Here is a 23,858-nt window from a genome sequence, read left to right on the forward strand (position 1 = left end):
AAAATAACATTAATAAATAAAAAATTGTTTTGACACATGGATAAGCATAGATAATTTGGATAGGATCTGAGGATCGAATAACCATGCTTGAAAAATCCTTGAAGAAAGCTAAACAAAAACAAACAAAGACTACTCTATGGAGCATAAAAAAAGATAAAACATACAAGTTTTGTTTTGCATCCTATTAATACCATCTGAACTGTTCCAGTCATGATAACACATATCAAATGATCACATAATCTGAATTCAGTGCTCAGACTGTAGATTTTTCAACCTGGGTCTTTCACCCTGTTTACAACTGGCATTAACATTAACAACAGGTGTAAAGTGCAATCTAAAACTTGACGTCTTTGATGCAAAATCATCAATTCCATCATCAAACGACATCTGTTGTTCAACTGTATGATTGATGCTGATGATGACAAGTCCAGAGAGATGCTCCTGTGACATAAGTATGTTTTAATAAGCTTCAGCTTGGAAAAACTCCTCTCTGCTTATAGAAACCTGCATACCTTTATCTTTTGCCCTCTTCTTTTTCTGAACTGGGCACCTGATGGCTTCTTTGGTATTTTACTCTGATCCATGATGAAGATGAAGACTCAACATCATTACCTTTTGCATAACCTTTTGCCAACACCGTCCGTCGGGTTCGCCCGTCGAACAACTGGAGACAGGTGATGTAAACAAATTCACGTACATGCATACACGGTTTTGTTGGTGTTGTTGTTGTTGCTGCTGCTACTGCTGCTGCTGCTGCTGCTGCTGCTGCTGCTGCTGCTGCTGTTTTTTTTTACATTTTTCACATAACCCAATTAATTACATGTAGGTGTATGGGTCTATATTAATTTTCTGAATGAAATACAATTTATTTGGAAGTAGTTGTGTGTTGTGTGGCCTCTGGCCTAGGATCATCAGTCTGTCCCTTGCCCCCCTCCCCCTTGCTTTGATCCAACCTCTGCAGTCGCAAGTTGATCCCCCGCCCCCCTCCCCCTTGCCTTTTCTGACAGAGACAACCTGTATGACTCTCAGCAGCAAGTTGACGTGACAATAAGGGCGCCCTAGCGCCCACTCCACTAACTTGACATGGAAATGAGCAGTAGTCTAGGAAACTGTTGAGTTGTTGGAAAACATCACCAGCAAAGATGAGGTGATGTAACAGCTTTACATGAATTATTACAGTATTTTGGACTAAATATTTTACTGGTATGGATCCTCTGGACTGTTGCCAATATAACGAAAGCATTTTTTCTTGGAGTTTTATTGATCAATGGATTACTGTGAGCTCTTCATAGGTGAGTTGCCCCCAATTTTTTTAATGGGTTGTTTGTTGTTGGCATCAATTGTGACTGCTGTTGTGATTGTATCTTGAAATGCTTTGCATCAATCAAATCAAACCACTGAGCGCTCAATGTAAATGGTAAATGCATATGGGACCTATTTGGGCAAACCATGTGGGTAAGACAGTGGCTCCCTGGAGGAAGAGCTAAAGTTCACGATGTGGGTGAGGTTCAGAGGTTGGCATTTAAACATGATGAGCAGTTGATGAGGACAAAATCTTCTGGAACTGTTATTCAACAAGATTATTTCTGGTTTTTCAGACACCTCATTTTTTGGTCTGTAGATCTTAGCCATGCTTAATAATATAGAGTTACAGTACAGATTGATTTTTCTCCCTACAGCCACCCTGGTCAGTGTGCAGTGCTCTCACTTGCATTCAGGCAGCAGTCTGCACTGTCTGTCTTGTCTCTGCTTCACCATCTCCTCTGAAAAACAATCCACAATGACACAATTGTTTATTAGTGTGTTATCCTTGTTTTTGCAGTGTTATTGGGTTACATTGGCTTACTAACAATCTTCAGCTTCCTGTCAGCACAACATTTCTGTCAAGAAATCTTTCAAACACCCTCAATGAGGCCAAGCTCATCACTTTTAGCATGTGTATTTTCTGTACTGTGTGGGTGGCCTTTGTCCCTGCTTCACTGCACTGGAGGTACAGTATGTTATCCTGGCTTCCAGTTTTGGCCTCTTGCTGGCTATGATCGGACCCAAGTAGAATAGAAAGCTATAACGCGTCAAGGTACAGCAAAATCATAAAATTGGCACTTAAAATAAATTAATGACTGATCCATTCTCTATTTTGCATTCATTGGTGATCATCACCAGCTGACACTAGAAGCGATAAAGAAATGTTAACAAAAAGCATATATTTCTTACACTCAAAAGATTGATTCAGTCCTACTAACAACAGTTAACATAGAAACCTCAGCACATAATTTTCCAAACACAAAATCTGTCCAAAAAACAGCAATGGAAACAGCATCCACATCAGCTCATGCTTTCCAACTGGTATCACATTGGCAAACCCTGGAGTGGGATGATGGGAAGACGTATTCAACAAATGTCCTAGTATGCTGCTACCATCTAGTGGGCATTTGATTAAACTCTGTTAATGTTTGACTGAGAAATTCACATACAGGGTTTGTGCATTTGGTGAGTTTAAGTTCTTATGCTGGTCAAACACATACATCTGGAGTTATTGTCAGTATGAAGGCAATAAACTACAGAGGTTGCTAATATATCCTTGGTTTGATAATATTAAAAGTGTGGAAATTAAATCAGCTTTAATATTAAATCAATCACAGATGAAATGCACTTTAGGCCCTTCCCCTAATTTTGCTCATGAACTGATGGGTGCTTGGCAACAATAAACACAACATTGCAAGTCAATAAAAGGCGATCACAGCAATAAAACTTCATGACTGGGCTCAGGCGAGGGGTATACAGGAGGAAAGTCATGTGGGGAGTTTTAAATATTGGCTTGATCTTGCTCATGTATTTCATGTTGTATTTTCGCTTATCTTCTGCTGTATCCTCCCCTCTTTATTCCTCTACCTGTCAGTTACAGGGACAGTTTAGTCTAAATGGGATGCACAAGGCTGGAGATGTGGTTCTTGGTGGGCTGTTTAAGGCTCACTTCTTTTCTGTCTTTCCTGATCTGTCTTTTACCTCGGAGCCACAACCGCCTACCTGCCACAGGTGAGTGTCAGGGAACACCAAAAAGGAGAAATTGGAGAAAATCAACTGCATCAATAGAGTGTATTTTAATAATCAGAAATTAATCAGAATTACATTGTGTATTTATGACATTTCAGAAATGTTATTATTATTATATTCTATATAAAAATGAAAATAACTATTCAACTGACTTAACTGTTTTCTGTAGCTGTGCAACATGCATGTAAGGACAATTTCTGTATGTTGTATTTTTCAGTAGTAAACAGTGGTGTTTCTTGTGTTAGTTTTGATGTTCAAGGATTCAGGCACATCCAGACCATGGCCTTTGCTATAGATGAGATCAACAGAAACTCCAACCTGCTCCCGAATGTGACTCTGGGATACAGTCTTTATGATCACTGTGTCACACTAGGAATTGCTTTTCGTGCAGCATTGTTATTAGCAAGTGGCCAAGAGGAGCAGTTTATATTAGAGGACACCTGTGTAGGAACTCCTCCAGTCCTCGGGATTGTGGGTGATTCTTCCTCTACACATTCTATTGCCATCTCCAATGTCTTAGGTTTGTACAGAGTACCTATGGTAAGTTTTCCACCCTGCCATCAAAAAACTATGTTGGAAAATTTGAATTTAATTTCAAATTTAATGTCAGTTGTAAAACTGCAGTTGTCAACCATGAAAGCTTGAAAGAGCCAGAAAGACTTCGGATGATTTTTTTTTTTTAGGATGTACAGTCTGTGTCTTTCACAGGTGAGTTATTTTTCCACATGTTCCTGCCTGAGTGACCGGCAAAAGTTTCCATCCTTCTTCAGGACAATCCCAAGTGATGCTTTCCAGGTGACCTACCAATCCGATGAAAATCCATGAAAGAACATACGTACAGTTAAACAATTCACAGAAAGAACATTTGTTTACTGCACTGAAAAATATATTCCTTGAAAAGCAATAATTGAATTTGATGCATTGTGAAACATGTTTGGCAGTTTTCCATTGAAAAAAAATTTCAGCCTGTGCATTCATTCATTCACTCTGTATTCATTTAGGTGCGTGCTATGATTCAGATTCTAAAGCGCTTTGGCTGGACTTGGGCAGGTCTGCTGGTCAGTGATGATGATTATGGACTCCACGCTGCCCGGTCCTTTCAGTCTGACCTGGCTCAGTCTGGTGGAGGTTGTCTGGCCTACTTAGAGGTTTTACCTTGGGGCAATGATCCATCTGAACATCAGAGGATTGTGGATGTGATGAAGAAATCCACAGCTCATGTGGTCATTGTGTTTGCACATGAGAGTCACATGATTAATCTCATGGAAGAGGTTGGACTTGAAATACATCTTGTACATACATTATGTTTTATTTGTCAAAGTGAAACATCTCAGTTAAATTGCATGTTGGCCCATGTTGGAAAGGTTGTAGAATGACATCATTTACCTAGATAAATCACATGAAACCGCATTTTTGATTAAATGAATCATTTTACAAATGATAGTGTCTATAACAAAGGCTTGCAGCTGTATGTGAATGAGTCAGATGACATTAAATTTGTAAACTGTATAATTCACAAGACTAGACACTACTTTAGTGGCATGGCAGTGTGAATAAATATATTTGGTATCATTCACAGGTGATGAGGCAGAATGTGACAGGCCTGCAGTGGATGGCCAGTGAAGCCTGGAATGAAGCTACTATGGTCCAGACCCCTCACTTCATGCCATACCTGGGTGGCACACTGGGCATTTCCATCCGTCGAGGAGAAATACCAGGGCTCAGGGAATTCCTCTTACATATACGTCCTGACCAACACCACAACAACAGCAATGGAAATAGCATGGTGAGTGTTTAACCATGCAATCTGATCTGGTAAGTGCAAGAATAATATGTTGTCATTCATAACACATTGTTTTGAATATATTTCAGGTAAACCAGTTCTGGGAACACACATTTCAGTGCAGATTTGCACCACCTCCAACAGGGTGGATGGAAGCTGGGGGAACATTATGCACTGGACAGGAAAATCTAGAGGAGGTGGAGACAGAGTTCTTGGACATTTCAAACCTCAGACCAGAGTATAATATCTACAAAGCTGTGTATGCTCTGGCGTATGCCCTTGATGACATGCTACAGTGCGAGCCAGGGAGAGGGCCTTTCAGCGGGCACAGCTGTGTAAATTTGAAAAGACTGGAGCCATGGCAGGTGTGATATCAGTTTACACTCCATCTGTCAATATGACTAAATCCGTTGCTTTAGTATTTCTTGCAGAATAGCTTTTAGGGTACATGACTAAACTATTAGATTTCTAATTGCAAGGTACCTAGTAAATAGCTGAAAGGATTTTCCTGTCACCTGGCTGACAGCAGGGGATAGTATTATCAGGTCAAAGAAAACAATATCTTGTCTCCTGGTATATGGAGATGTGATTCTATTTTAGAGAAAATGCTTTGTTGGAATTGTTAGTGTCGTCATTTGTTCATAAGTCCAGCATGCAGTTTGATTATTGAATACTGAGTACCACTGTGTTCACCATGGTCATAAATAATTCTTCTGTCCTCTTTGGTTTCCTCTATGCCTTATTCTGACAAGCATAGCTTGTGTATTACTTGGATAGAATCAATTTCACCACAAGTTTTGGTGATCAAGTGTCATTTGATGAGAATGGTGATGTTTTACCAATATATGATGTCATGAACTGGCTGTGGCTCCCTGATGGAAGGACTGAAGTTCAGAATGTGGGTGAGGTGAAGAGGTTGGCTGTCAAAGGAGAAGAACTCACAATTGATGAAAACAAAATTTTCTGGAACTTCGAATCAAACAAGGTGACAAGGTGTCTGATTTTTTTAGACACATGTTTTTAATGTAACTTATTCTAGTAGTGTAAACCAGATATTTACAATATCTTTTTTCCTCCCCACAGCCACCTCGGTCAGTGTGCAGTGAGAGCTGCCCTCCAGGTACCCGCCTCGCCAGAAAGAAAGGGGAACCTGAGTGCTGTTTCGACTGCATCCCTTGTTCTGAGGGAAAGATCAGCAATAAGACTGGTTGGTATTCAGTTTTAAACTTTGCTCTCAGAACATATAACGATATACGTTAACGCTTTCTCTATTTTCATAGACTCCATGGAGTGCACCAGTTGTCCAGAGGACTTCTGGTCCAGCCCCCAGCGTGATCACTGTGTTCCTAAGAAAACAGAGTTCCTCTCCTACCATGAGCCTCTGGGTATCTGCCTGACAACCACCTCATTACTTGGCACATGTATCTGTGCTGTTGTCCTGGGGATCTTTATCTATCATCGCAGTACACCCATGGTACGCGCCAACAATTCAGAACTCAGTTTCCTGCTCTTAGCATCACTTAAACTATGTTTCCTGTGTTCACTGCTGTTTATTGGCCGTCCAAGGCTGTGGACATGCCAGCTGAGACATGCAGCATTTGGGATCAGCTTTGTGCTTTGTGTCTCATGCATTCTTGTGAAAACCATGGTGGTTCTGGCTGTGTTCAAGGCCTCCAAGCCAGGAGGTGGAGCCAGTCTGAAGTGGTTTGGTGCTGTGCAGCAGAGAGGGACAGTTATTCTTCTTACATCTATTCAAGCAGCAATTTGCACTGTCTGGCTTGTCTCTGCCTCACCAGCTCCTCATAAAAACACTCAATACCACGATGATAAAATAGTTTATGAGTGTGTAGTTGGGTCCACAGTTGGTTTTGCAGTGTTACTTGGTTATATTGGCTCACTGGCTGTCCTCAGTTTTGTGTTAGCATTTCTGGCAAGGAATCTTCCAGACAACTTCAATGAGGCCAAACTCATCACGTTCAGCATGCTGATCTTTTGTGCTGTCTGGGTGGCCTTTGTCCCTGCTTATGTCAACTCTCCAGGTAAATATGCAGATGCAGTGGAGGTATTTGCCATCTTGGCATCCAGTTTTGGTGTGTTAATAGCACTGTTTGGACCCAAATGTTTCATAATCCTACTGAGACCAGAGAGAAACACAAAGAAAGCAATCATGGGTCGATAAACAAGTACTTAATAAACCTGCTGTTACTGCAGTAAAATAATCAGCTAGTCTTATCTGTTCTCACTTGTAACTCTTCACATTGAGACACTTGGTCATGATGCATTGGCGTTTGCTCTTTACAGCGCTGGATACCTCTGTAGTGTGATTTTTCGCAGTGCAGTGTAAATAACGTCAGAAGGGTGAGAAAAGTCTACATATGTTGGACGTTAGGGTAGTTGGATGGGTCAAGCACAGGAGTTTCAGTCAGGAGATTGGGGTTTGTGTCCTGTGTGAAACCAAAAGTCGAAGTTCTTTTGTAAGTGAAGTAACATAACAAAATATAATTTAATGTACATCATTCTTCAAGCAATGTCCTTATTTTAAGCCAGACCATGATCTTTTCCGAAACATAACCAAGTAGTTTTGGTGCCTAAATCTCACCAAAGTGTGACCACCTCACAACGTTAACCATATCTGGACATCGCTATCTGGATGTTGTATATTTAATAACCCGTACTTGACCACAGAGCCCCAAAAATGTCAAACTTATGCTAAAGAGGCATCCCGTGCCTTAAAAAGTGATACCAAGGGGTTCTGCCATATGTGACAAGTTGGGAATGACAGTGTTGGAAAAGAGAACTCAATCAACTTATTCTCACTCAACAACATTTTGCATTTATTCAATAGAGATTGGCTATTAAAATGGCAAATATATATAACAAGAAACCTGCTTTTTAACTTCAAAGATTAACTGTTAAGAATAAATTTAGAAGAACCTTGAAGAAATAAAAAGACATTTTTGATTAAATTGATTCTTTCTTTATTTCCCACCCGGACCATTTCATTGTCTCTTTTATGTTTTAAAATGTTTTGTGATGATTTAATTTGACACAACATACTGTAGCGCTGTGCCCAAGACAAATTTACATAAAAAAATATTCATGTTTATTTCAAAGGAGTCTAACACATCAAGGGAAATGTTTATATATATTCAATTTACAATTAAGTGAAAGCATGAATGGATTATATGACTTAATAACGTCAGTTTTGTACTTAATTTGAGGTAAATGTACGAAATATATTCTTAAAGTAGTTATGACAAATAGTTGCACTCAATGTAACCTTTTCAATCATAATTGACAATCATACAGAAAACAAATTTGCATCCCCTTTGATTTTTGAAGAAAAAGATGAATGAGCCTTATTTTACATTCCAGATCACTGAGACATATCTCTTGGTTTATGGCAATTTGGGTATACTGCCTCTATCGTGAAGTAACTTTTTACAATTAGTGACTAAGTCTTTGAATATTAAATGACATAATTTTGACTGATCATGATAATGCCAAAACTGTAGGATGCCATATGTACAAGAATTACTCAGAAGAACACTTACCTTTACAAAGCAGCTGGAATGGCAAGACCACGCCAGAACACGCAAGCAAGTCATCCAATGCCCGACGAGGTGTCCATTATCAGAAATGAATGGAATGACGCGGAGGCGTGAACCGTCCGACGCGAAACGCTTACGCTTATACCATGGTCACTGATGAAAGAAATAAATATTAAATCAATTATTAATACGTTAATGTTGGGTTTTTTACCGTAAGTTTTTCACAAGAAGCGGCTGAGTGGACTATTTAATATCTCTCCTTGTGACGCGTTGCCAAGGTAACCGGCTCTGGCCACAGAACCTGCAGCTCGGTCGGCCGCAGCTGTTATATTAGGCCCAATCACTGGAGGGAAGTGAGATGATTGCTTAAGGTTATGTTACTGTACGTGATACAAAGTATCATTTCAGAGGGCAAGTGCACCTCTTACCGCTTGTGTGTGTCCAGAGGATGATGTGAAATTTTGTTTCAAAGAATCAAAGTCCACAGATAGTTTCCTAAATCGTTCTTATTGCAAGAAATATTATCCACCATTCACTCTGATCATTAAATGTGTATCAAGCACGTCAAGTACGTACATCAAGTACGTATGTTAACGTGTTCTGAGTTTCTGTTGCCACGGTTACCAACTAGCGTTTCAGCCAGCGCAATAATTTGGAACAATCAGGCCGTTTTACCGGAACATTTTTATAGGTGTCCTACGACACCTTTTAACGGACACCCTGCAGCCAATCAGAATCGAGTATTCACCCAGACCATGGTATAAATTTTGTTAAAGTTCCTGCTCTTTTCCAAATAGTTTCCAAGGATGACTTCCCAGATCAGTTCTGTGTAACAAACAATCTGGCACGTCAGGTCAGAAGAACACCATTCCTAGCTAAAACAATAGACTACAAATCAGTGCTATGTACTAGATTCCAATCTCAAGACATTTAGAAAATATATTTGATAATGAACATAATCATCATCATCATAATAATAATAATAATAATAATAATAATAATAATAATAATAATAATAATAATAATGAACAAGATCTGTACAGTCACAGTACAAAGTTATCCATCCATCCATCCATCCATCCATCCATCCATCCATCCATCCATCCGTCCATCCATCCATTTTCTATGCCGCTTATCCCTTTCGGGGTCGCGGGGGGGCCAGAACATATCTCAGCTGTCAACAGGCGGGAGGCGGGGTACACCCTGGACCGGTCGCCAGTCGATCACAGGGCAACATATACAGACATACAACCATTCACACTCACACCTAGGGGCAATTTTACAGTCACCAATTAACCTAATGAGCATGTTTTTGGTCTGTGGGAGGAAGCCGGAGTACCCGGAGAGAACCCACGCATGCACGGGAAGAACATGCAAATTTCACACAGAAAGGCCTGACCCGGGAATCGAACCGGCGACATTCTTGCTGTGAGGCATGCGCACTACCTGCTGTGCCACCGTGCAGCCCAGCACAAAATTAATGTTTGATAAACAAAGAAGTGATTTACAAAACACATACAGAAATATGGCTTGTGGCTTAAACTTGCATAAACACATGCTGATATGGCGTAGCTTTTTACATGTTTTTATTTTTGTCAGGGAAATATAATTAAGTTCACCTGTGTGTGTAAGTCCTGCCCACATAGCCCATGCCCTGATGGGTGGTGTGAAAGATTAAACAATGACGGAAAGCATGCAATGGGGATGACACAGCCCTGCATATAAAATAATGTGATGATGTATGAAGAATCAGTTGTGAAGAGAGGAGGACAGTTATGGGAGCTTTTCCTGCCAAATATTTCCTCTCGTGTGTCTACCTTATGTTGCTCTTTTTCTCTTTCTCCTCTGAATCTTCCTCTTTTCCCTCATCTTGTAAATTACGGAGAAAGTTTCGTCTTAATGAAATGCACAAGCCTGGTGATGTGGTTCTAGGTGGGCTGTTTGAGGTCCACTACGGCTCTGTTTTCCCAGAGTGGACATTTACCTCAGAGCCACAACAGCCAACCTGCAAAGGGTAAGTTTCACACAAGTACAGGACGCAGCGTAGATCTGTGCAAATGATGCTGTCTGCTCTGAGTGTTCATGATAAGGAAGAAAAAGGATGACAGATTTTGTGATACTTTGAGAATATTGAAATACATGTCTGAAAAGTGTTGCAACTCTGTAATATGTTATTAAAACCAGTATAGCAATTTTATATATCTACCCAGTTCTCACAGACTCATGATACTTTTTGGTGCTAAATAGTCATATTTTATGTGCCAGCTTTGACACTCTAGGTTTCAGGCAAGCCATGACCATGGCCTTTGCTATTGATGAGATCAACAAGAACTCCAATCTGCTCCCTAATGTGTCTTTGGGATACAGTCTGTCTGATAACTGTGGTGCACTTGTTGTTGGATTAAGTAGTGCATTATTACTGGCAAGTGGGCGAGAGGAGCGGTTTCTGCTTCAGCAGAACTGTTTGGGGACCCCTCCAGTACTGGGGATTGTGGGTGATTCCCTCTCTACATTTTCTATTGCCACCTCCAACGTACTGGGTTTATACAAAATGCCCATTGTAAGTTTCTTATCCCCTATTTTCAATTGTTCTAGCTTTACTGCATGTGAATTAATGCCACCTTGTTGAAACATGAAAATACTTTCACTGGGTATGACTTGCATGAGATAAGTAACTTGATGTTATGCTGTTTATGTCATTATAGGTGAGTTATTTTTCCACATGCTCGTGCCTGAGTGATCGACAACGGTTTCCATCCTTCTTTAGAACAATCCCAAGTGATGCTTTCCAGGTGAATCACGACATATTTTCTTTTCTCTTAATCAGATTAGTTAGTTGTGATTACATTGTGAAATGTTTTTTGACTATATAATTCATATTCATCATAATAATTTAAGTTGCTTTTAAATGTCATTTTAAAATAATGTATTTTTCTTTGGAATAATCCATTGATATTCATATGTCTACTCAGGTTCAAGCCATGTTTCAGATTCTAAAATACTTTGGCTGGACTTGGGTAGGCCTCCTGGTCAGTGATGATGATTATGGACTCCATGTTGCCCGGTCCTTCCAATCTGACCTGACTCAGTCTGGTGGAGGTTGTCTGGCTTACTTAGAGATCTTACCCTGGGACAGTGACCCAAGTGACCTCAGGAGGATCGTACATTTGATAAAGACATCAACAGCTCGTGTGGTCATGGTGTTTGCACACGAGTTTCACATGATTCATCTCATGGAAGAGGTTGGAATGACAGTAAATATAATTTCAAAATCAATGATTTCACAAAACATAACATGAGGATTTATTTATTTATTTATTTTAGCTGTTTCTCCACAATCCTGTCAATCATAGCAAATTTCAGTCATGTCCAAATCTTTGACAATGTTTGATAGCTTTACCTGTACATGTAACAAACATATCAACTTGCTGAAGATTGTGCTTGATTAAAAATTGGTGAAACGTCTATCAGTGTGCAGGCATGACAGGTCCACTAGCTACATTTAAAATGTATTTTTAAAAAAATCTTAGAATTGTATGAAATCAGTTTGTTTATAAAGGGAAGCTTATGAAAAAAACAGAACCGACTTTAACATTCAGACATTTTGAGAAAGACCAGACCCCCTGTTATGCATGAAAAAGTAGTAGTGCTTTTGCACTTAAGTTTTTAGTGACTATTCCTCCTTTGAAATAGATTGCAATATGCATGACATATGTTAAATTTGGTGTCACATCTTTTACATTTGTGCTTAGAAAATGCCAGGCAGAGGAACTGTTGGACACAAATTAATATTTGCTGCAAAATGTACCTTTTTTTTTATTTTTCATCAGAACTCTGAAACATATATCTCATATAATGCTGTATACAGGTGGCCAGACAGAATGTGACAGGCCATCAGTGGATAGCAAGTGAAGCTTGGACAGCATCTGCTGTCCTCCAGACACCCCAGCTCATGCCATACCTGGGTGGCACACTGGGCATCGCCATCCGTCGAGGAGAAATACCAGGGCTCAGGGAATTTCTCCTACAAATACGACCTGACCACAAGGACAGTGACAACAATGGAAATAATATGGTGAGAGTTTAGTCTTACAATTGAATCTAAAATAATGAGAAAAAAACAATCATAGATAATGAATAATATATTGTGATTTCTGTCAAAATAACTTTATGACATTGTTTTTCAGGTGAGACAGTTTTGGGAACACACATTTCAGTGTAGATTTGATCCAGGAGGTTGGGTGGAAGCTGGGGGAGCACTATGCACTGGACAGGAAGATCTAGAGCAGGTGGAGACGGAGTTTTTGGATCTTTCTAACCTCAGGCCAGAGTATAATATCTACAAAGCTGTGTATGCTCTGGCGTATGCCCTTGATGACCTCCTGCAGTGTGAGGCAGGGAGGGGGCCTTTCAGCGGGCACAGCTGTGCCACTTTACAAGAACTGGAGCCATGGCAGGTGTGATATCAGTTTACACACCACATGTTCATGCTTTTCATAACAGCTGCTGCACCCTGAGGCACTTATTGACTTTAATAATTTTATTATTGAATGATTTAAAAAAAGAAAAAAGAAAACACAGATCATTGGTAAGCCGATTATTAACTTCATTAATTTCTGTCAAAAATAAAATATTTAAATAGAGAGAGCAGGATAAAACACATTCCCATTTTATTTAGTGACAGGGTAGTGACTAATGCTAATAAGCCAGACAAAACATCAGTCTGTATTTCTGGGTGTCTCAATACTTACATAAAAATTACACAGTACAAAGCTCATGATTTTGTTGCTAATCATTTGAACAGTGAGATAAATCTCCTTATTTGTTTATTTTTATTTCTGTCATCCATTTCAGGTTGTACATTATTTGCAAAAGGTCAATTTCACCACAAAATTCGGTGATCAAGTGTCATTTGATGAGAACGGTGATGCCTTACCAATCTATGATATCGTCAACTGGCTGTGGCTCCCTGATGGACGAACTGAAGTTCAGAATGTGGGTGAGGTGAAAAGGTCAGACTCTAAGGGTGAGGAACTCACAATTGATGAAGACAAAATCTTCTGGAACTTTGAATCGAACAAGGTTATTTCTGCTTTTTCAGACAACTTTCTCGTTTTTGGACTGCAGATCTTAGCAGTATATAAAAATGCAGAGTTACAGATTGATATTACTCCCTGTAGCCACCTCGGTCAGTGTGCAGTGAGAGCTGCCCTCCAGGTACCCGCATGGCCAGAAAGAAAAGGGAACCTGAGTGCTGTTTTGACTGCATCCCTTGTTCTGAGGGAAAGATCAGCAATAAGACTGGTGTGTGTTCATGATCAATGCTTTCTCTTTTTCTTTAAAGGATATTATATCCAGCACAACAAGAATGTACTTCACCATGTTCTTCTTTGTCAGATTCCACTGAGTGCACCAGTTGTCCAGAGGACTTCTGGTCCAGCCACCAGCGTGACCACTGTGTTCCTAAGAAAACAGAGTTCCTCTCCTACCATGAGCCTCTGGGTATCTGCTTGACAGCTGCATCATTGCTGGGTACATGTATCTGTGCTGTTGTCCTGGGGATCTTCACCTATCATCGCAGTACACCCATGGTACGCGCCAACAATTCAGAACTCAGTTTTCTGCTCTTAGCATCACTTAAACTATGTTTCCTGTGTTCACTGCTGTTTATTGGCCGTCCAAGGCTGTGGACATGCCAGCTGAGACATGCCGCATTTGGGATCAGCTTTGTGCTTTGTGTCTCATGCATTCTTGTGAAAACCATGGTGGTTCTGGCTGTGTTCAAGGCCTCCAAGCCAGGAGGTGGAGCCAGTCTGAAGTGGTTTGGTGCTGTGCAGCAGAGAGGGACAGTTATGTTTCTTACATCTATTCAGGCAGCAATTTGCACTGTCTGGCTTGTCTCTGCCTCACCAGCTCCTCATAAAAACACTCAATACCACAATGATAAAATAGTTTATGAATGTGTTGTCGGGTCCACAGTTGGTTTTGCAGTGTTACTTGGCTATATTGGCTCACTTGCTATCCTCAGCTTTCTATTAGCATTTCTGGCAAGGAATCTTCCAGACAATTTCAATGAGGCCAAACTCATCACTTTCAGTATGCTGATCTTCTGTGCTGTCTGGGTGGCTTTTGTCTCTGCTTATGTCAACTCTCCAGGCAAATATGCAGATGCAGTGGAGGTATTTGCCATCTTGGCATCCAGTTTTGGTGTGTTAGTAGCACTGTTTGGACCCAAATGTTACATAATCCTACTGAGACCAGAGAGGAACACAAAGAAAGCAATCATGGTTCGATAAACAAGTACTTAATAAACCTGCTGTTACTGCAGTAAAATAATCAGCTAGTCTTATCTGTTCTCACTTGTAACTCTTCACATTGAGACACTTGATCGGGGTGCCTTGGTGTTCACTTTTTACAGCACTGGATACCTCTGTAGTATGATTTTTCACTGTGTATGGTAGTCTAATAGACTTCTACAGACAGCCCATCCTCACTCCCAACACATCAAATAACATTGTCAAAAGGGTGAGAAAAGTCTACATATGTTGGATGTTAGGGTAGTTGGATGGGTCAAGCACAGGAGTTTCAGTCAGGAGATTGGGGTTTGTGTCCTGTGTGAAACCAAAAGTTAAAGTTAGTTTCTTTTGTCAGTGAAGTAACTCGTGCTGTCAATCGATTTAAATATTTAATTGCGATTAATCTCATGAATGTCATAGTTACCTCATGATTAATTGCAAATTAATCGCACATTTTTATCTATTCTAAATGTCCCTTGAATTATCATTTTAATACTGTTATCAATATGGAAAAAGTGGATAGGCTTGCTTTGTGCAAATGTTTTTTAATTGAAAACAACAACGTGTTGTTATATTTCACAATAACATTCTCTCTTTGAGCAGTCATTCACATTTGAATGAATCAAATCTCACACAATTGAACACTGTCAATAAACAGATGACAAAAAAATAAATACTTGGTTACAAAAAAGTCCCTTCAACAACCCTTTCTAAGGGATCAAAACAGGGTGATACAAAATAAAGTTCCAAAGTGCACATCATTGTAAACAGGGACTCAGGCTATAGTGCAGTTACACCATGGCTTAAACTTTCTTTTCTTAAGTTTCCTTTGAACATAATAGTATCCATATGCCTTTGTCGAAAGCCATCCATTGTCGCCTGGTTTTGACAAGGAGGCGGCGAAGAATTTGCATTTTCCGTGTTTTTTGCCATCAAACGGTATTTCAGACTGGATGTGCTATGGTGATAATTCAGTTTACACCGACAATACACACAGATAACTTTGGTCTTATCAGTCGACCCATCTGGCAACTTTTTGAAACTAAACTCTCCATTCAGAATCTTGTTCACATCCAATTTGGCATTTCGCACTTGACATCCACACAAACCGGTAGCCTACTTAGCCTTTACAGCTAGCGAGCAGACAAGACCAAACACGTGTGTGGGGCGTGCCTATTGTTTTGTTTCTGGTTTACAACCGGATCCAGTAGTTTTTCTTACGTCACTAGCAGTGGCCACAGCTTATAAAAAACTACAAGTTCACTATAGGTCACAATGAGCGTTAATCTCACGATTAAAAAAAATGACACTGTAAAAATTGATTTGTGTTAACGCGTTAATAACGTGATATTTTTGACAGCACTAGAAGTAACATAACAAAATATAATTTAATGTACATAATTATTCAAGTAATGTCCTTATATCAAGCCAGACTATGATCATTTCCTAAAGATAACCAAGTAGTTTTGGTGCCTAAATGTAACCAAAGTGTGACCATTTCATGACATTAACTATATCTTTGTTATTGTTCTCAACCAACTTTATTTTGAAAGTCTAACAGGACATTGCTAACCGGATTATTAACCCATACTTGACCTCAGAGCCCCGAAAATTAAAAAATTATTCCAAAAGGTACCCTGTGCCTTAAGAAGTGATACCAAAGGGTCCTGACCAAGTGAACTAATCTGACAAGTTGGGAATGACAATGTATTAGCAAGAGAGAACTAATACATTTTGCATTTATACAGTAGACACTGGTAATTAAAATGCTCAATATATAACAAATCACCACCTTCTTAATTTCAGAGATGTTAAAGTGTTAAGAATTTACCTTGAAGAAATAAAAAGACGTTTTTGAAGCATGACTTCTTGACTCATACAATGCACTTACATTACCACCTGAAGAGTAGCTAAAAGATTGCATCTTTGCAATATCATGTCTTATGTTCATATCATATCTCTTAATATCTTAATATTATTATGAGTTCTAGTATAATGCCTCTACCGTTAAGTACTGTATGTAACTTTTAATATTAAATGAAATAATTTTGACTGAGCTCCCGATAATGCCATAGCTACACTGTAAGATGCCATATGTACAAAAATTACCCAGAAGAACACTTACCTTTACAAAGCAGCTGGATTGGCAAGACCACGCCAGATCACATAAGCAAGTTATCTCATAATAGATGGTGATAGACATGGTGATAGCTCATCCAATCCAGTAAGCTGCCCTCCAGGTACCCGCATGGCCAGAAAGAAAGGGGAACCTGAGTGCTGTTTTGACTGCATCCCTTGTTCTGAGGGAAAGATCAGCAATAAAACTGGAGTGTGTTCATGATCAGCGCTTTCTCCTTTTCCTTAAAGGATATTATATCCAGCACAACAAGAATGTACTTCACCATGTTCTTCTTTGTCAGACTCCACTTAGTGCACCAGTTGTCCAGAGGACTTCTGGTCCAGCCCCCAGCGTGACCATTATGTTCTGAAGAAAACAGAGTTCCTCTCCTACCATGAGCCTCTGGGTATCTGCTTGACAGCTGCATCATTGCTGGGCACATTTATCAGTGATGCCGTACTGGGGATCTTTGTCTATCATCGCAGTACACCGATCGTACGAGCAAACAATTCAGAACTTAGTTTCCAGCTATTGCTGTCACTTAAGCTATGTTTCCTGTGCTCACTGCTGTTTATTGGCCGTCCCAGGCTGTGGACATGCCAGCTGAGACATGCAGCATTTGGGATCAGCTTTGTGCTGTCTGTCGCATGCATCCTAGTGAAAACCATGGTGGCTCTGGATGTGTTCAAGGCCTCCAAGCCAGGAGGTGGAGCCAGTCTGAAGTGGTTTGGTGCTATGCAGCAGAGAGGGACAGTTATGTTTCTTACTTGTGTTCAGGCAGCAATTTGTACTGCTTGGCTTGTCTCTGCCTCACCAGAACAGACCTCAAACAACCTCAATGAGGCCAAGCTCATCACTATTAGCATGTGTATTTTCTGTACTGTGTGGGTGGCCTTTGTCCCTGCTTCACTGCACTGGAGGTACAGTATGTTATCCTGGCTTCCAGTTTTGGCCTCTTGCTGGCTATGATCGGACCCAAGTAGAATAGAAAACTTATACGCGTCAAGGTACAGCAAAATCATAAAATTGGCATTTAAAATAAATTAATGACTGATCCATTCTCTATTTTGCATTCATCGGTGATCATCACCAGCTGACACTAGAAGCGATAAAGAAATGTTAACAAAAAGCATATATTTCTTACACTCAAAAGATTGATTCAGTCCTACTAACAACAGTTAACATAGAAACCTCAGCACATAATTTTCCAAACACAAAATCTGCCCAACAAACAGCAATGGAAACAGCATCCACACCAGCTCATGCTTTCCAACTGGTGTCACAGTGGCAAACCCTGGAGTGGGATGATGGCAAGACGTATTCAACGAATGTCCTAGTATGCTGCTACCATCTAGTGGGCATTTGATTAAACTCTGTTAATGTTTGACTGAGAAATTCACATACATGATTTGTGCATTTGGTGAGTTTAAGTTCTTATGCTGGTCAAACACATACATCTGGAGTTATTGTCAGTATGAAGGCAATAAACTACAGAGGTTGCTAATATATCCTTGGTTTGATAATATTAAAAGTGTGGAAATTAAATCGGCTTTAATATTAAATCAATCACAGATGAAATGCACTTTAGGCCCTTCCCCTAATTTTGCTCATGAACTGATGGGTGCTTGGCAACAATAAACACAACATTGCAAGTCAATAAAAGGCGATCACAGCAATAAAACTTCAGGACTGGGCTCAGGCGAGGGGTATACAGGAGGAAAGTCATGTGGGGAGTTTTAAATATTGGCTTGATCTTGCTCATGTATTTCATGTTGTATTTTCGCTTATCTTCTGCTGTATCCTCCCCTCTTTATTCCTCTACCTGTCAGTTACAGGGACAGTTTAGTCTAAATGGGATGCACAAGGCTGGAGATGTGGTTCTTGGTGGGCTGTTTAAGGCTCACTTCTTTTCTGTCTTTCCTGATCTGTCTTTTACCTCGGAGCCACAACCGCCTACCTGCCACAGGTGAGTGTCAGAAACACCAAAAAGGAGAAATTGGAGAAAATCAACTGCATCAATAGAGTGTATTTTAATAATCAGAAAATAATCAGAATTACATTGTGTATTTATGACATTTCAGAAATGTTATTTATTATAATATTCTCTCTAAATATTAAAATAACTATTCAACTGACTTAACTGTTTTCTGTAGCTGTGCAACATGCATGTAAGGACAATTACTGTGTGTTGTATTTTCAGTAGTAAACAGTGGTGTTTCTTGTGTTAGTTTTGATGTTCTAGGATTCAGGCAGACCCAGACCATGGCCTTTGCTATAGATGAGATCAACAGAAACTCCAACCTGCTCCTGAATGTGACTCTGGGATACAGTCTTTATGATCACTGTGTCACACTAGGAATTGGTTTTCGTGCAGCATTGTTATTAGTCAATGGTCAAGAGGAGCAGTTTATATTAGAGGACACCTGTGTAGGAGCCCCTCCAGTCCTCGGGATTGTAGGTGATTCTTCGTCTACACGTTCCATTGCCATCTCAGCTGTCTATGGTTTGTTCAGAGTACCTATGGTAAGTTTTTCACCTTCCTATCTCAGAATTATTTTAGATCATTTTGATTTAAGTTCCAATCTAATGTCATTTGAAAGTGTGGAGTAATAAACCATGAAAGGTTGAAACAGCCAGTAAAGGATTGGAATGGTTTTATGATGCACAGTCTGCCTCTTTCACAGGTGAGTTATTTTGCCACATGTTCCTGCCTGAGTGACCCGCAAAAGTTTCCATCCTTCTTTAGAACAATCCCAAGTGATGCTTTCCAGGTGACCATCTATCAGCAAAATGAGAATGCACTGAAAAAAATATTTCAGTAAACATTTCTGAGGAGGAACATCCTTTCACTGCAATGAAATATACTTTCCTTGAGAGATGAGAATTGAACATGATCAATTGTGAAACTTGTTTGGCAGGTTTTCCACTAAAATATTTGTTCAACCAGTGAAATAATGTATTCACTCTGTGTTCATTTAGGTGCATGCTTTGATTCAGATTCTAAAGCGCTTTGGCTGGACTTGGGCAGGTCTGCTGGTCAGTGATGATGATTATGGACTCCACGCTGCCCGGTCCTTTCAGTCTGACCTCAGCCAGTCAGGTGGAAGTTGTCTGGCCTACTTAGAGGTTTTGCCTTGGGGCCATGATCCAGCTGAGCATAGGAGGATTGTGGATGTGATGAAGAAATCCACAGCTCGTGTGGTCATTGTTTTTGCACACCAGAGTCACATGATTGATCTCATGGAAGAGGTTGGGCTTCAAAAACACTACTCAATTTTAAATTGACACAGAATTAGATTAACATATAAGTTGCGATGTAATTGAATAGCTCTCACCTCTTTTTTCTTAGGAGGGCTTTATAGTGAGAATATTTACTCAGACAAATTACATGAAACTCAAATAATGATGACATTCATGACTTTGGGAATAACACTGTCTCAAACAAAGGATTGCAGATATGTATGAATGAGTAAGACCATATGTTAACTGTGTAAACTCTGTATAATTCAGAAGACTAGAAACTACTTTAGTGCATGGCAGTATGATGTATTTGGTATCATGCACAGGTGGTGAGGCAGAATGTGACAGGCCTGCAGTGGATTGCCAGTGAAGCCTGGACAGCAGCGACTGTGCTTCAGACCCCCCACCTCATGCCATACCTGGGTGGTACACTGGGCATCGCCATCCGTCGAGGAGAAATACCAGGGCTCAGGGAATTCCTCTTACAAATACGTCCTGACCAACACCACAACAACAGCATTGGAAATAGCATGGTGAGTGTTATACTATCTGATCTGGAAAGTGCAAGAAAAATATATTGTCATTATTCATAATGAATGACTGTTTTTCAGGTGAACCAGTTCTGGGAACACACATTTCAGTGCAGATTTGCACCACCTCCAGCAGGGTGGATGGAAGCTGGGGGAACATTATGCACTGGACAGGAAGATCTGGAGGAGGTGGAGACTGAGTTGTTGGACATTTCAAACCTCAGGCCAGAGTACAATGTGTACAAGGCTGTGTATGCTCTGGCGTATGCCCTTGATGACATGCTGCAGTGCGAGCCAGGTAGAGGGCCTTTCAGCGGGCACAGCTGTGGCAATCTGAAAAGACTGGAGCCATGGCAGGTGTGATATCAGTTTGCACTCCATCTGTCTATATCACTAAATCCTACACTTAAGTATTTCTTACAGAGCAGCTTATAGATTATATGGTTAAATACAAAACCATTTGGTTATTAGTGACAAGATGCCGAGCAGGCAGCTGAAAGGATTTTCCCAATCGCAGTGTGATAGCAGTGGATAGTATTGTAAGGTCAGAAATAACAATATCTTTTAACTAGGGATACAGAGATGTGAATCCACTTCAATGAAATTGCTCTGTTGAAATTGTTGAGGTCTTCATATGTTCATTAACACAGTGTGAAGTTTGATTGTTGAAAACCAGTGTGTTGGTCATGGCCACATATAATCCCTCTCTCCTTATTCTGACATGCATAGCTTGTGTATTACTTGGAAAAGGTCAACTTCACCACACCTTTTGGTGATCTAGTGTCATTTGATGAGAATGGTGATGCCTTGCCAATATATGATATCATGAACTGGCTGTGGCTCCCTGATGGAAGAACTGAAGTTCAGAATGTGGGTGAAGTTCAGAGGTCGGCCATCAAAGGTGAAGAACTCACAATGGAGGAAGACAAAATCTTCTGGAACTTCCAATCAAACAAGGTTACTTCTGATTTTTAGACACCTTTCTCACCTATGCATAACTCATTATAGCAGTGTAAAATAATGTTGAACAACATTCATTTTCTTTCCTGTAGCCACCTCGGTCAGTTTGCAGTGAGAGCTGCCCTCCAGGTACCCGCATGGTCAGAAAGAAAGGGGAACCTGAGTGCTGTTTCGACTGCATCCCTTGTTCTGAGGGAAAGATCAGCAATAAGACTGGTTGGTATTCATTTTTAAACATTGTTGTTTGGAAATGTAAACATTTAACTCAAGACTTTCTCTATTTTCATAGACTCCACTGAGTGCACCAGTTGTCCAGAGGACTTCTGGTCCAGCCCCCAGCGTGACCAGTGTGTTCCTAAGAAAACAGAGTTCCTCTCCTACCATGAGCCTCTGGGTATCTGCTTGACAGCTGCATCATTGCTGGGTACATGTATCTGTGCTGTTGTCCTGGGGATCTTTATCTATCATCGCAGTACACCGATCGTACGAGCAAACAATTCAGAACTTAGTTTCCAGCTATTGCTGTCACTTAAGTTATGTTTCCTGTGCTCGCTGCTGTTTATTGGCCGTCCCAGGCTGTGGACATGCCAGCTGAGACATGCAGCATTTGGGATCAGCTTTGTGCTTTGTGTCTCATGCATTCTAGTGAAAACCATGGTGGTTCTGGCTGTGTTCAAGGCCTCCAAGCCAGGAGGTGGAGCCAGTCTGAAGTGGTTTGGTGCTGTGCAGCAGAGAGGGACAGTTATTGTTCTTACATCTGTTCAAGCAGGAATTTGCACTGCTTGGCTTGTTTCTGCCTCACCAGCTCCTCATAAAAACACTCAATATCACGATGATAAAATAGTTTATGAGTGTGCAGTTGGGTCCACAGTTGGTTTTGCAATGTTACTTGGTTACATTGGCTCACTGGCTGTCCTCAGTTGTCTGATTGCATTTATAGCAAGGAATCTTCCAGATAGTTTCAATGAGGCCAAACTCATCACTTTCAGCATGCTGATCTTCTGTGCTGTGTGGGTGGCCTTTGTCCCTGCTTATGTCAGCTCACCAGGCAAATATGCAGATGCAGTGGAGGTATTTGCCATCCTGGCCTCCAGTTTTGGCCTCTTGGTGGCACTGTTTGGACCCAAATGTTACATAATCCTGCTGAGACCAGAGAGGAACACAAAGAAAGCGATCATGGGTCGAGGCATTGCATCATAGAATATGCATTTATTTCAAGAGACAGAATAAATCCTTTTTTCCTGTACAATACACAAAAGCTGACATTAGACAATAGATAAGATAAGATAAGATAAGATAAGATAAGATAAGATAAGATAAGATAAGATAAGATAAGATAAGATACGATAAGATACGATTTGAATTTTAAATGCTACTTTTGTCTTAGTGAGTTTTCATACTGTAATGAGTGTAATTTTCACACCTACACAAAGCAAAATGTGACTCTGATACACTATTCTCTTGTTGATCAGCAGGTCTGTTACATACTTTGGCATGAGACTGGCCTGAAACATTAAACATCATAATGCCAATCTTTTTTTGAAAAAATGGTCATATATTGTTTTTCTTGAGTATAAAGGAATTGATAGAATTAAACAATATGTACCAAATAAAAGCAAGGAAGCTAACAGCTGCAGCTAACAGCTAGCCTAGACAGATATCTAGACACTATGCACTAAAAGGCTTGCACAATGATGCAGGCATAAGATGTAGAACTGACCCATCTTGACTTGACTGTCTTGGGACATCATATTTCTCTGAATAAAGACTTCTTTCAAATTTTAATCCAAATACAGTAGATGTTCATGGCAGTGACTGGTCATTAACACGAACCCTGCACATTGTCATTTTGTGTGTAAGGGAGGCAAATACTCAATAACTGTTGCTGTATGAGAAAGGATTGAGCTTTGAGATTTGCCAGAGTTTTTGGTGCAGCCCATGACACAAGTTCGGGCCTCCCTTACAACATGTATTTAAAACTAAGATTGACAAAATAAACAATGATGCAGACAGTCATGCACCTTTACAGGCATTCACATCCCTTAAAAGTGTAGCGAGTGGTAGTATAACTCAGCGTTTCTCCCCACCATCTTGTGTTGAGAGACTTGTAACATATCCTTGATTGTGCTTCTCACGTCTATGAATGCTATGTATTCTGGGTAAATTAATGAGATCAAATAATTGCTATCTGGAAGAATACAACTGTATGTAAGTGAGTGTGTATATACGTTGACATGCAGAATAATGTTTGACAAACACACTAAAGAGCAAATCAATTGTACAACATTGCAAACTGGACAGTCAAAAGTCTTGTGGGGTAACCTG

The 23,858-nt window shown here is 40.2% G+C and overlaps 3 protein-coding genes across 3 annotated transcripts; all 3 read left to right on the forward strand.

Moving 5' to 3' along the window:
• Positions 1–2,794: 2,794 nt before the first annotated feature.
• Positions 2,795–7,016, forward strand: LOC139336542 (extracellular calcium-sensing receptor-like). The gene is made up of 9 exons (XM_070970677.1): positions 2,795–3,036; positions 3,300–3,594; positions 3,763–3,849; positions 4,056–4,325; positions 4,634–4,840; positions 4,927–5,202; positions 5,595–5,822; positions 5,921–6,044; positions 6,118–7,016. The coding sequence occupies exons 1-9, from the start codon at positions 2,795–2,797 to the stop codon at positions 7,014–7,016; spliced, it is 2,628 nt and encodes an 875-aa protein (XP_070826778.1).
• A 3,276-nt stretch (positions 7,017–10,292) lies between these two features.
• Positions 10,293–14,684, forward strand: LOC139336643 (extracellular calcium-sensing receptor-like). The gene is made up of 9 exons (XM_070970809.1): positions 10,293–10,402; positions 10,654–10,948; positions 11,094–11,180; positions 11,361–11,630; positions 12,257–12,463; positions 12,576–12,845; positions 13,243–13,470; positions 13,569–13,692; positions 13,786–14,684. Exons 1-9 carry the CDS (start codon positions 10,293–10,295, stop codon positions 14,682–14,684), a joined length of 2,490 nt encoding a protein of 829 aa, XP_070826910.1.
• Positions 14,685–18,527: 3,843 nt separating this feature from the next.
• LOC139335916 (extracellular calcium-sensing receptor-like) lies at positions 18,528–22,733 on the forward strand. Its single transcript, XM_070969700.1, has 9 exons — positions 18,528–18,769; positions 19,032–19,326; positions 19,488–19,574; positions 19,783–20,052; positions 20,370–20,576; positions 20,655–20,930; positions 21,303–21,530; positions 21,626–21,749; positions 21,823–22,733. The coding sequence occupies exons 1-9, from the start codon at positions 18,528–18,530 to the stop codon at positions 22,731–22,733; spliced, it is 2,640 nt and encodes an 879-aa protein (XP_070825801.1).
• Positions 22,734–23,858: the final 1,125 nt, after the last annotated feature.

Source organism: Chaetodon trifascialis, chromosome 9, assembly GCF_039877785.1.
Source record: "Chaetodon trifascialis isolate fChaTrf1 chromosome 9, fChaTrf1.hap1, whole genome shotgun sequence".
Lineage (NCBI taxonomy): Eukaryota > Metazoa > Chordata > Actinopteri > Chaetodontiformes > Chaetodontidae > Chaetodon > Chaetodon trifascialis.

Excerpts from the sequence above, each read along its gene's own strand:
- LOC139336542 (XM_070970677.1), top strand. The coding sequence starts at position 2,795 with ATGTGGGGAGTTTTAAATATTGGCTTGATCTTGCTCATGTATTTCATG. Across the intron at positions 3,595-3,762 it reads GTTTGTACAGAGTACCTATG|GTGAGTTATTTTTCCACATG; the intron begins GTAAGTTTTCCA and ends TGTCTTTCACAG. Across the intron at positions 4,326-4,633 it reads TGATTAATCTCATGGAAGAG|GTGATGAGGCAGAATGTGAC; the intron begins GTTGGACTTGAA and ends TATCATTCACAG.
- LOC139336643 (XM_070970809.1), top strand. The coding sequence starts at position 10,293 with ATGCACAAGCCTGGTGATGTGGTTCTAGGTGGGCTGTTTGAGGTCCAC. Across the intron at positions 11,631-12,256 it reads TGATTCATCTCATGGAAGAG|GTGGCCAGACAGAATGTGAC; the intron begins GTTGGAATGACA and ends TGCTGTATACAG. Across the intron at positions 12,464-12,575 it reads ACAACAATGGAAATAATATG|GTGAGACAGTTTTGGGAACA; the intron begins GTGAGAGTTTAG and ends ATTGTTTTTCAG.
- LOC139335916 (XM_070969700.1), top strand. The coding sequence starts at position 18,528 with ATGTGGGGAGTTTTAAATATTGGCTTGATCTTGCTCATGTATTTCATG. Across the intron at positions 19,575-19,782 it reads TCCCAAGTGATGCTTTCCAG|GTGCATGCTTTGATTCAGAT; the intron begins GTGACCATCTAT and ends GTGTTCATTTAG. Across the intron at positions 21,750-21,822 it reads AAAGATCAGCAATAAGACTG|ACTCCACTGAGTGCACCAGT; the intron begins GTTGGTATTCAT and ends CTATTTTCATAG.